The 13,838-nt window shown below is 42.3% G+C and overlaps 1 protein-coding gene across 2 annotated transcripts in view; it reads left to right on the top strand.

Annotated features, from left to right (window-relative positions):
• Nucleotides 1-13,838, top strand: part of LOC146796740 (hexosaminidase D-like) — a 326,342-nt gene that overhangs the window by 96,281 nt on the left and 216,223 nt on the right. For both annotated transcript variants that reach the window (XM_085629431.1, XM_085629430.1), the window contains exon 2: nt 6,820-6,916. In XM_085629431.1, coding sequence (XP_085485557.1) covers nt 6,820-6,916 — 97 coding nt within the window. The remainder of the gene's footprint in view (nt 1-6,819; nt 6,917-13,838) is intronic.

The following is a 13,838-nucleotide window of genomic DNA, read 5'->3' as shown; positions in this document are numbered from 1 at the left end:
GCCGGTGTCAGTGTATTCATGAAGAAGGTTGATTACGTCAGGAAGTTTGGTGAAATGTTCAGTGAACCGTTTGTTGTTGACAAAGTGTGCGGTAATGCGGTTAGAGTCAATGGCGCAAATTGGTGGATTGTGGCAAGAGTGGTTAGATCCAGACATGAAGTTATTATGGACATTTTGGATGGGTCTGTTGATGAGGAAGATTCCATTGTTCCGGGTCTAGCTGTTGAGAGCAAGGTGGGCATTGTGGACATATTCCTTATAGTTTGAGGAAGTAGCCTGAGGTTCATAATCGGTTTGTGGGAATTATTCTAGTTTGGTATTTATCCCGGTCAAATATGTTTAATATGGGAAATGTATCGTGCTGTTTATGATTTTTTAAAGTTATTTTGTTTTTGTTTTAGTTATGTTGTATTGGTTACGTTTTTTTTGTATGAGGGAAGGGTAAATGTAGTGTTCATGACATACTGTGTTTGGTTCTGATGAAGTCATTCATTGGAACCTGAATAGAGAATGTGTGGAACGTTGTTGTTAGATTCCTGGTCACTTGGAGAGAGAGCGCCTGGTTCCTTTCCCTTTAACTGTTTCCAGTTGCTGTCCCGTGTAGATTTGATGCGTAAGTGAAAATCACGAGTTGCATAAGTGAGTACCAGCTCCTAACTTTGTAGGCTCCTACCTGTGTCTGATCATGCCAGATGATCTTCGGACATGGCCCCCCTTCATTTAAGAAGATTGTGATAGTTAGCTGCAGCAGATCAGTACTCAAAAGAGAGCGAATGTTGGAGCACATTGGATTAAGGGTTGAAGACATTCAGATTCTAGAGGTCATATAGGAGTTAATGTTGCTTCTAGTTTGAAGCAGTGCTTCATTTTTGTGTAAATTTAAAAAAAAAAAAATTAGGTGCTAGGACCCAAGGTATTACTCTCGGGTCCATTGCTGCGGGCACAACCCACATGTCACTTAAACTGCATGTTTAAAACCTTGTTTTATCTTTTTGTAACTTATATTAAATAGCTAAATGTTCCACTAATGAACTTTGCTTAGAAATACAGACACAGCACCACCATGTGGTGGTTTCTTAGAAATATGTGCCAGAATTTACAAATAAGTGACGGTGCTGGTCACCGGCAAACACCGGCACAAATTATGCACTGCTTCAAAGTAAGGTGCAGCATTAAAAGATTGAATGCATAATTATAATCTGCGATCTTTAAATAAAAATGACTGCAATGGTATGGATACCTACGCTACACTTAGATGCTTACCTGGCCCATAAACTTCTAACGTGACACGTGCTACAGAAACAAAAATCAAGGGCTAGTAGAGCCTTCCCTGTTATCATGTTTTATTTGAATTCACATACGTGATGGGTAGTATGAGTGTGCATTACATGGGTATGTAGAATTGTGCGTTTGTTGCCGAATTACAGTGGTTTTGTCTGATTAAAAACATCAGAAAATGTGTTTCTAACAATATGCTGTAGTTTCTATGGTATTGGGTGAAGGAAGCTTGATGGAGTAAGACAAGCGACTCTCCCTTCTTTATGAAAGTATGATGTCGCACTGGTTTTCTATGTTGCGGAACTCTCCTTCAAGCAAATGGAAACGTGTACCTTTTATATAACAAGTGCCAATAATCACATCTTAGTTGCGCATGGTCTATTTTTCCCCCCCTCATAGCCCATGTAAACCCTTGCATGTTGGGTGGAGGGTCGTCTTGAAAACAAACAGCAACAAGTCATTCCTTGTTGAAATTTGTTTTTCATTGGATTTAAAGATCCCCCTGCAGAATAGGGCAGGCACAAGTCAGCATTCGCTAGAACTGCCCACAATCCCATTGAATTATTGGTGTTGGCTGTTTTTTTCCGGTCAGGAACCTTCCTTGAAATGAAATATATTGTTAACGAATGGGAAATCTCTGAAGTTCTGTGTGACCACTTATAGGAAACAAGCCCACATCAGTCGTTCCACCAAAAGGCCAGTGCACCTTCTTGTAATGCTGTGGGTGTCCATTCAGGGGATTTGTGTCTTCGAGTTGCTTGGAACACACTGACTGGTGTCATGGTTTTATTTAAGTCTGAACATGTATTCTTGGCAGATTACTGCTTGATATGTTTTTGATGTGTACTTTTGAACCAGGTTTTGTTTGTGTGAATGCTCTCTGTGTATTTACCCAGAGGAATAGTCTTGAGCCAACCAGAGCTGGAGAGCGTTTGTGATGTCATCACAGGACTTTGATGCTGGCTCTGAAAGCTGTCTGTATGTCGGACCGGTTCTGATCAGGTTAGAGGGTCCATCCACTTGAATGATGTCACAAAACACCTCAAACATCATCAAACAAAGCAGCACTCTGGAATACATAAAGATGGTGACTTTTAGCGATGCAGCAATGAACAACGTGACCTCAGTTTTTTCCTCTAGATTGTTTGAACTCTCACAGACGAAGAGGGTACCGATTTCCTACAGGGATTTGTACAGCTGCATATTGCCATTGACGTGGCCTTATGACATTAGTGTACGCTTTATGTCTTCAGCATATGTTTTGAGGATTCCTCCACTGACTGGATTTTGAATCAGCTTCTAAGGACCGGCTACTAGTGGCCTTAACCAGTATGTTCCAGTGTCCTTTGAGAGCGCCTGGCTCGTTGGAATGTCTGTCTGATGGATGTCCCGGGAGGACTTTACAAATTTGTTTAAGTAGCATGGGAGTAGCTTGGCATGCACATTGTCCAACATGAGGAACTCTTGGTAAGGCAGTTGGTAATACTCATCACTATTGGGGTGCCTTGTTAGCCGTTGGCTTGTCTGCTTGTGTTGGGTATAGGTTAAGAGTTCTGAATAATGTGCTTTTTGTAGTTTATGGAGAGGAACATTATTTTGGGGTCTGGATAAGAACTGTTTTGAGCATGGTGCTAACCACATGTATGGCCTATCCGAGGTGTGTTGCGAATATATGCAATTCTGTCTGATACTGTTGGATGTTCTGTTGCTGGAGGTGGCTTAAGAAGTGTGTAGTTGGAGAATATCTAATAGCTGTTTGGTATTTATGTCATGTTGGGGACTGCTGGAATTTCTACATTGCTATCCTACTAAGATCCTGATTAAAAGTGGGTCAGTAATCCCTTTTTTACAGAAAATGTGAGTTTGCGTCTGATTTTGAACTACAAGTGAGAGGAAATTGAGCCTAACACACAAGTATGAGAAAGGGTTAGAGTTAGCCAGTCTTGTTAAGTTGTCTGTATTATTCGTTTGAGTAAGCAGTGGGGACTACCATACTTTACAAAGCATATAAACCCTTACCCTGTTGCTTTGACAATTAGTTAATATGTTAATTCATAATTGTTTTAGTCGGTATATATCCAGCCATTTTATATGATGATAGGACAGATGATGTGCTCATTGGAATTGCGTTCTGTTTCCTTAATTAGCTGTAGTAGTTATGTGGCGGCATGGACCCACTAGAGCTCAAGCCAAGTTGTCGATCAGTCTCCTTGGTTCTTTAGAGTTAGGCAAAGCAACAAGAAATGTCACTATCGGGGAAAAAGGATTCTTCACAAAGCATTAAGGGAGTTCTGAATAGGTGGGTAGCATAGAATGTATTCTGAATTGTGAGAAAGGGGCTGAGATGCACTTTAATGTGTGACCATGAGGCAAAGTAATTAAACTTGCCTGTGGATTGTGGGAGCAGGGTGGATGGCTGTTTTTAGGCAGAGAATTAAAGAGAACTTCTACTAATAAGTCTGTGGTTCAAGAGAAACTACCCATGTTATCTTTGTGATACTTACAGCGTGCGCTGAGAGAGGCTTTTGGTTGGCAACTGGAAGGTTGAAGCAAGAGAGAGATGTTTTCCCTACAGTTGGAACGTAAACTGGCATCTCTGAATACTTCTTAAATTCAGGTTAAATAACTCTGCATGGTTCATCCAAATTCAGTTTTTCCGAGTTCTGCCAGTGATAAAAAAACACCTGTAGTTGTCAAGAGGTAGGACACATCCAGAAGCTGACTAAAATGCCAGGTAGAAGAACTTCTGTGGCTTGCATCTCTCCACAACCTTTGGTGTAAATAATCTAACTATTGATTTGCTTATGTGTTACGCTTTGTATATGTTTGCATGGATGATGTGTGGAATTGTAGATTTTTTGCTTGTAGATCTGTGTTAGCAGTCTTGAAGATAATGGTTAATTATATGCCCTAAGAATACCTGGTAGGGTGCATTGAATCAGCTACTTCAGCATTGGTTTATCTATGAATTGAATTAGTGGAGCAGAAGCTTGACAAACTCAACTGAACATGTCTTGACACATTGGTTTTGTGAGTAATAGTCAATTAATTTCCCCTAATTCTGCATTACATTGTGCAGTCCTCTTCCATGGCAGTAGACTTAGTGTTGTGCTCATCCTGGGGTGCATAGCCGAGCTGTCGAACATGGCAGCCGTAGCTTGAGAGAGCTCCACACGACTCGCCACATACTACTGCAGCGGGTCCCATCCGAACCTCCCGCCTGTCCTAGCCGCATATCTGGGATGAGGAGTGGGGCCCAGGATGCTCCTTTTCTTGGCCTCAGCTTCCCGCGTGCTCAGTGAGCCTGAAGATTGTGCGGCTTGTCTGCACTTCCTTGGCCAACCGATGGGTCCTGTATGCGCCTGAAGTGCGCTGTAAGCGCCGCCTGTCCTGCACCTTTCGGTCCGCTGTGGGCCCTGACTTTGCACACTTGTGGCTGACGGGCCAGGGCATCGGGTGGAGCGGCTGGGGCTGCAGTTGCGGTGCCCCCCTCCCCTTTTTGGCAACAAAGCTTGGAGCTGGGGGACTGTGCGAGTGGCTGGAGCACCCTACTTCCGGTGAGTGGCAACCCACCCGCAGACACATCACTTGGAAGGTGGTCTTCTTCCCCTCCAATTGGCATTTGTCTATCGCCCCTTGCTCGTTGTATCCACCCCAGTGCTCTCTGAATCCTAATGCCCCCCATGCTGTGCACTTCGATGTTAGAGGCCGGTTGAGGCATGACAGGAGCTGATTCTCACTCGACACTGGATCATCAGTAGACTGTGACTCAAAGTGGGTCAAACTAGTTTTTGGACCACTTTGTCTGTCTGTTAGACTGGCCGCCGATCCCTTAGGTGTTAGGGTGGGACTTAAACTGTGTGCTAGATATTTTCCTAGATCGTTCAATGCCCGCTTCCTCAATCCACAGCCATCAAGAGCACTCTGGGTGTGGCTGGAAAGATGACAACTAGGCAATGTCTGGCGCCCAAAATTTCCACTTCGGAGGGACTACTCCTTGTATTTTCAAGTTCACCTCAGCCACTCAAGAATGGATAGGTTTGTGGGCACCCTTGACATTCACTCATGCATCGTGTCTGCTTCGTACTAAGCCTGGATGGTGTCGGACTATAACTCCCTTTATATTAAATTGGCTTGGGGACAACGGATGGAGCCAATTTTATTGTTGCAAATCTGCTTGATGACACGTTGTTTTTCCACTCCCTGCTGCAGCATATGAATTCCTATTTTCTGACAATAAGGGCATTGCCTCGACCCTCCTTGCAGAGTGGGAAACATTTAGGTTTGTCACTCGTGGATTTTGCATTAAGTCTGTGGTTGGGGGTCCATAGGGTGTTAGCAGGGGAGCTTACTCAACTTGAAGCTTCACTGCAGACTCTTGAGCAGCTCCTCCCAACCAACCAGGGCAAGGCAATTAAAGTTAAATCTGTTAGACGCTCCTTCTTTGACAGCCTAGAAAATGTTTTTTTTTTTTAATTACGTTGCGTCTCGAGACAGGACTCACAACGAGGGTGATAGATTGGTATTCCCTATCCGTAGTAAATTTAGTGCTTCTACATCAATTTTCCATTTAAGGTATCTGGTTGCTGCTCTATGGATTGTTAGGTCATGATTCCCAAGTCACATATATATCACAATATTAACAAATATCCACGAGTTACAAAGTGGTAGCCCCCTGATGACAATGCGTTAATGAATACTTCAAAAACATGTTTTATATATTTATCTTCTATGTTGAAATTTTATTTTTTAACCCACATTTAAAAAAAAAATCTTTTTAAAATCATTAGTGAGGAAAACAATCAAATGTAAATTCATTGCGCCTCTTTTATCCAACCAAAAGATTTTATATGCAACAAATACATTTTATAGATAATCATCTTATTGGTTCTAAATATGTAGCACATTTTGCTAACCAAATTCTCAATGCTTTTCAAGCACACTTATTCTTCACCAGGAGTATATTATACCTATTTAAAAAGTGAAATGTGGTATATTTTTCTGATGAACTGCTTTGAGATTTATATTATCAACAGAATTGTTTTTGAAGTATTGAATGGCATATTAGTATAATTGATACGCACTCCTTAACTCTTGGATTTGTCCATTTTTTGTCATATAAGGTTTAATGTTTGCTCATGCATGCAGTCTGCACATCTGTCCCCTACTACACGGCATTGGTTGGCATGCAAGCCTGTGGGAACATCACAACAAGTGTAGCTAGAGTAGACACCACCTTTTCAGCACCGTTGAGCCTATTTCTCTCTGTTTATTAGTCAAGCCTCCTCTTAAGAGGATGTACCCCCATTTAACAGGTTATATGGTGTGGAAAGCTGTATTAACTATTTTACACTGTATCTCTTGTTACTTCACCCTCAGTCTATCACAGCAGGGCTTCCAGTGGTCCAAAGATCTTGAGGTGGTGCCAGTCTATAGGCTCCCCTTCAAAGAAAGGTGCTTCATTCTCCTCCAGTATAGGCTGACCTCTTTATTCTTAAAACATATCCCCTAATATGCTTTTTTCTATTTTACTTTTCACAGTGGCATACCTTTCACGATACATGCGGATGAACACTCTGCGAGTGGTAGTCCTGGTCATTGTCATTTTGGCCACTACAAAGCTTCTCTTCAGTCAAAAGTGAGTAGTGCCCCTCATTCTCTACACAGGCAGACCTCATCTTTAAGGTGCATGAGTTAAGACAAAGAGTGTGCCAAGGATTGTTGGATAAATATCCATAAGCCTTCGGCAGTGTCCTCTTCCACTGTAGTAGGGTCTTCAAAATGTCCTTTGGGTGCACGAGGAGCTCTAATTTGTGAGAATGTTGAAGTGTTGTTTACAAAGTCTGTAAGACGGAACAATATTACACGATACATACTGTCTAGTTTATTAATGATTGTCACTGTCAACTCTGTCCCTTCTACTTAAGTTTAGTAATATACTGTTATCCCTTATTTCTGTTAATCATTCCTGATGTTGAAATGTCATACTGCTGTGTAAACTGGTATGATTCCTGACTAAACCTTGTACCTGCTTCATCAAAGCTATCTGAAATGAACAGCCTCCAAAGGCTTTGCCAATGAAAAGCTCAGTTTTACGGCGGTCAGGGGAAAATGCTTTGATGTTGAAAAAGAAAATTTGTCATGGAATGGTAACTTGCCAATGCTCACTTAGTCAACAGAGAGGATTTCTTATATGCTTCATTTTCTGATCTCACCTCTGATCATAAAGATCTTTGGGTGTGCAATGTTGTTATGGTTCTGCATTGTGAGGTTTCAGTGTTCATGTGTTCTCTTACTTTTGCCGCATGGGATTTTGGAGAAGACAAAGTTCATGTGAGCTCAAGCGAGGCAGCCCTTTTCTCATTCACTCGATAATACCTGTGTTTTTCGAGCATTTCAGATGGTGAGTTATCAGTGGAATAAATTCATATAGTTATTGAGGGAATTAATCCTATCACGTGTATGAGGACTGGGTACATAAAGCATTAATGAGTCTTATAATCAATCACAAGGTGTCTTTTTAATTTTAAATTATGCACTTTGAAGTTGAGTCCTTGAAAATGGCAGCATACCTAATGCAGTAAATCAATCCTCTTGTTTATAATAAAGTTTGGACCCCCCCAAGCTTTAGAATATTATCAATCCATCTCCAATATCCCCAACCTATTGAAAGTAGTGAAGATAGCCTTTATAGCACAACTGTAGACCTGCTCGAAACAGCATAGGACAGTCAAGATTCAGGTTGAACCAAGGAACAGACACAGCGCTGAAGGATGTGCAAAAATACCTTTTCCAGTATGATGGACAAATTGAAGCCAGCATCTCTATCTGATCTGTCAGTGGCCTTCAAAGCCCTCGACCACGACATCTTGGTGAAATATTTGCAAGCGGTGGTGGCGTTGTCTGAGACAGCAGCATAGAGAGTTAACTGGTTTGGTTTGGACCACTATCTGCAGCTGAAAATAGGAGGCAAGATGTCATGGTCTTTCTCTTAGGTATATGTTGTGCCCCAAGTTTTTACCTGTCCTCCCCTCCTTTCAGCGTGTGTATTCAACCTTTAAATAAACTAGCTTGTGAGTCGGATGTATCATTTTGTACTTATGCAGACAAATTACAGATTATTTTCCCTCTTACAGGTGATAACTTGTCTAATAACATCTGGTTCAATCATATTTTTGGTAGTATTCACCTTCGATGTCCAAAAACTAGCTAAGTCCTACAACGATAAGGCTGAGCTCCTGATTGCTCTCCGAAGAGAATTAAAACAATAGATCACATTTTTAAGATCAGCAGTCTGGCCATCCCTATAAGGAGCAATGTCAAACCTTTGTGTGCTATTTTTATTCTCATATGCCACGTACTCCCAAACAAATACCGTCTTTGCGGCTCATAATTATCACCTGAGTTTACTTTACACTGGTATGCCATTTCTAGATGAGCCGGAGAGAGAGAAAGTTGCAAGACCCATACTTGGAGGGAAAATAGATTGTTGCAACTCATTGATGATTGGGTCCGCAAAGAAGAGACTAAGAAAGCTACAGGTTCTGCAAAATGCGGCAGTACAAGTAGTTACACACAAGGCTCCCAGAGATCATATCTCTAGTGCTTCTTGTTCTCAGCATTGGCTAACACTGAAAGAAAGCTAGAAGTTAAATGCCCTCTAGAAGGATACACAAGGGCATTAATGGGGATTTGACTACTTGTACATCATTCACGCAGGACCTTATGGTCGAATGGAAACCAGCTTGTATTGCCTCTCAAGATTATATAGAGTAGGGCGGAAGGATGAGCCTTTCTATCACAAGCATGTTAACTATAAAATAACCTACCAGAACAATTAGGAACACTTTTAAAACTAGCAGGCTTCGTTATGCACGCTTATTAGTTTTCGCAGTGGTGGTTTATCTTCAAATTTAGTGTGCTACATAAAAGCTAAGTTATGATCATGACCCTATGAGCTGTAACTTTTTCTCATAAATATTACTTAGTTTTCTTTGAATACATTAGAAAAGAACCTAAAGAAGGCAGGACTGTAGAAATATAAGGGAGGTGAAGGAGGGTGTGATTGCAGGGCAGACTGTCCCAGCTCACATGGTGGCAGTGATCCGGAAAAAGCAGGATGTGCTTAGCAGGCAAACACCGGAAGCTAGTCTGGGCCAGCCTAACATCCCTGGAGATGGCAACAGAGGGGCTCATGTGGCACAGTCCCGGCATCCTTCAGAGCAGCATGCAGCCATCTTGAAGGTGGCAGAGCCACGGCCTACTGTGTACACAAGCCACATACTGAATGCAGGACTTGGGGGAAGGAGCACCTGAGGCCACGGATTGGGCCCGATCACTGGCTGTGACAGAAACAGGAAAATATCATCCCCTGTCAAAAGCCCAGACTTATCACTCGAGCCGCATTGGCCTCCTGAAAGAGGGTTGGTTCAGCACTGAAAAAATAGGGTCTCGCTGCAGTCCTCCCCCAGGAGAATATGAGATAAAATGGAGAAGGTTTCCCTGATGAGAGATGGTGGGACGTTTAATGCTGTCATGTCATGACACAAGGGCAACTGATCTAGATGCCCATGTAGAGTGGCAAGTAGCAGGGCAGCTTGGCAGCTTACAGAATGATGTCACTCCAACTGTACTTCGAAGGCAGCTGATGAGCATTGGAGTGGGAAAATAGCCTCACACATGGTATGCTTACTTGGGGACCTCTGTGATGTGATGCTGTATACTGAGAACATTAAGGTCCAGCCTATATTCATACTGGAGACTATATAGACCCACTGAATGATACACTGCAACAGGAACTTAATAAAGGATAAAAGCAGAATTTTCTGCATCCGTGCCCTATGCTCACTGACCATAAAGGCAGATTTACGTGTAGTCTGTTGGAGTTAGTGAAGGGGCCATAGAATGGCAACTGCGCGGACACTAAAGTGAACATTACTAAAATATTTGTCCTGTGCAAAAGGCCCATAAATTCTCTGCCTCACTGAGAAGCTAGAATATTGTGTCTGACCACCGCCATGGGAAAACACAGGGCTTCCAGGGCTGAGAGCGAAGCACAGTTGTTGGGCCATACTGGGACGTTGAAGATGGTTGCTGCCACCTTCCCAGTACTCCATAGTCCAGACTTTCAATATATGCAAGCATCTGGCAACACCTTTGGCTGTATCCATCTACCTTTGCAGGATGCCAGAACTGGAAAGGAACGAATAATAGATACAACAGACTCGCGAATGTGGAAGCCTAAATAACTGAGGTTGTCAAAATTGCAAAAAGAAGCTTAGTACTTGCAAAAACAAATCATATTCGTAGAGTATAGAGCAGAAGATACTGTAGGATGCATAGAAGAAACAACATCTGTTTAGTGGGGATGCCTGGGAATAGAGAGGGACCCTCAGCGGAATGCAAGATTGCTGGTCTGGTCGAGATATTTTACAGTCAAGAGGGCATATAGAGTGTTAATCCTCCCTCCGTGCTCCTGGAGTCTGGCCATGTCCTATTATTGCGCAGTTTTTGAATTATAGAGATCAAAATGCAGTACTGCAAAGGGAGCATCAAGCAGTTCCAATCGTTCAGTGTGTAACTCAACTGTGCATATTTTTGCAGAATATGCACTTGCTGTATAGAATGCACATAGCAACTTTATAGCAGTAAAGAGGCGGCTTCGAGAGGCAGAGCTTAAGTAATTTTTTTGTTAGCAAAACTGAATATATTAGTGGGTGGTAAATCCCACTTTTTTACAGATGGAGCAGCAAACCGATGGATTGTTTAGACAATTAAGTAAAGAAGGAATTGAGAAACACATTGTGGTGGACAAAGCAGCAAGGTTGGACATTTTTCGAGAACTCTGCACAGGGAACTGAGAAAGATGAAGAAAGTCATGGCCCCAGCGGTTAGGGAGATTTCTCTTCAGGATCAGAATTATAAGATTACAGCATTCTTGAAATGCCAGTGATGATCCCACTGACAACTGATATATTGACCTGACACCAGGACTGAACATTTCTGGCAGAACCTGCCACTGAACAGTGCAATAACCTGGCTCGAGAAGGAGTAGTTTGCTGAGATACATTTGTAATGTCTGTTATGGCTGACCTGTAAGTCCACTTTTTCTTCAACTTTGCTCTTCTTTCTACTTTTACATTTCAGGTTGCCAGGCTGTATGATACAGTATACAGATTCTAGTGACAGATTGTTTTGAAGTTATTATGTTCATAGGTTGGGGTGAGTTCAGTGGAAGGATGTTGAATCGGGCCCAGGAGAAAAAGTTGTCCCAAAATTGAGTTAAGAGCTGAAGTAATGGAACAACAGCCCTACCATTATCTCCTTATCAAGTAAAATTTGTTAATATTATAGACTTTCGCTCAAAGGAATAACTATGACTGGAGAAACTAAATATATCTTGATAACCTAGAATGTAAGCAAAATGTTTAGGTTGGTAAAAAGGCATAAAAGTCATGAAAATGTAAAGGAGAGCAAATAGCAATTTTCAAGAGATGCATCACTGAGGAAAACCACAAAGATACTGGAGAGGCCAAATCTATCACACTAGATATTCAGCCTATGAGGAGTTCTTGTATGAATAAGACCAGGTGTTGCATTGTTTGTGAGCATCCTATAACAGATCTGGAACGTCTCATGTGTAGCTTAGGGGTAAAATGTACAGACAACCACAAGGCTTGGTGGTTGTATACGCCGCCAACATAGCACCTGCTCTTTTTTTTTTTACATAAGTAATGGCCCTTGCTTCTGAATGGCACACAGAACCCATTAATATGTGGTGGTGACTTTGCTGCATTGTCGATAACCACTAGGATAGATCATTTTCTCCACTATCTGGAGCCTAAATAAGCACATGACATTAGGTTGCGACTAACTGACTGGAAAGTGCATATGCGTGGTAAACGGCCCATCCAAATAGGACTGTTCACGACCTTCATACTAGATAAGACATGTTTGTCATATCAACACACAGGATAGGGAAAACTGTAGCTGTTGAATATTTAAAAAGACAGTTTGACCACTCACCACTGTTGTAATCTGATAGAGACTTCTAGCCAAAGATTCCTTTCCTTAGAATATTCCTCATGCGTCCGACTGGGCCTGGACTGTTCTTGACAATCCCCTTGCCTGCTGGTAAGGGGGCATCATTCAGCTCTGTGTGGTGTCGTTGGTGTGGTCAACGCCAGAAGTAATGTGTGCAGCGCCTACATAGGGGCCATCCCAGCGCGCTGACCTCAGTTCGTTCTTTTCAGCGCCATCAGTGTGGATCCGGACCGAGTTCCCCATAGTCACTTTTTGACAGATTTCTTTCAACGTTTTGTTGAAGTCTAGTGTGCCTTTCTTCCATTTTTTTCAGAGATGTCCCTGAAGAAACCCACCGGGTTTAAGCCTTGTGGCACCTGTCATCGACAGATGTTGGTGATGGACCCCCACGTTATGAGTCTGTGGTGCCTGGAAAGGTACCACAACTCTGTGTCGTGTGTCCGCAGTGTAAAGCCATGAACCCTTAGGCCATCCGCGAGTGGGTTATGAAGATCTTGGCCACTTCCCATGTGACTCTGCACCACTCCAGGTTCCGTTCACGTGAGAGTTCTTGGGACCGCTCCTGGAGTCTCTTGCATTATTCCTACTCACACTCCAGGACTTCTTCAGTCAAGTCCCATCTAAATCTTTAGAACACCTCCAGGGATGCAGGTAGTCTGCCTGATTCAGCAAAGGAAGCAGATGAAGTATACTTATTCGAGTACTACCAATGCCAGGTCGAGATTCACTAAACATGACTTCATACAGCCCCCTCTCCATGCTCAAACTGATGATAATTGAGCAAGATCCTGAACGCTGTGTTACCTAGGATGGTACCAATATTAATACATCTCGATCAGGCTTTATTTTTTCATGGGAGGGTATGTCATATAATTTGAAGAGCTTGTTTCACATCACGGGGAACATGTAAAATTGTGACAACCATTAAGCAGTGCCAGTGACATGGAAACATTCTTTGATATATTTAATTGGGAGCATGTTTATCCCACGCTATGCTATAAGCAATTTGAGGAGCATGTCGTTGATTGGCTCAAGATATTATATGGGGCAACTTCTGCAAGGTGTAAATATTTCGGAGAGGTGGGACATTTTTAATGGAACCCATCGGGAGGAGGGGTCCACAGTCTCCTGTAATTTTTGCAGCGGTAATGTAACTACTGGCATGGGGGATGAGTGATAATCTGGGCGGTGTTAGGAAAAAAGTGGCATTATACAAACTTAAACTCCCAATAAAGATGGGTGGTGCTGGAGTACCTGACTTAGAACTATATTTTCTGGAGGCTCAGCTACAATGGACAGCAAGATGGATGACAGAACCTAAGGCACCAGATACTAAATTACTCAATAAACAAATTAGAAATACTTCAATAGTGTTAGGTATTTGTGGGGCTACATAATAGAAATTAGGTTTGCCTTTACTGATTGCTTCTGCAAGATATTGTTTTTTTTTTTTTTTTTTTTGAAACCGTTTATTACAATCTCAAATATATACAGGTATGGGCCTACAACCTTCCGGC

Source organism: Triturus cristatus, chromosome 10 (genome assembly GCF_964204655.1).
Source record: "Triturus cristatus chromosome 10, aTriCri1.1, whole genome shotgun sequence".
Taxonomy (NCBI): domain Eukaryota; kingdom Metazoa; phylum Chordata; class Amphibia; order Caudata; family Salamandridae; genus Triturus; species Triturus cristatus.
Note: the sequence above shows the minus strand (reverse complement) of the source record. Positions and strands in the feature narration are given on the sequence as shown.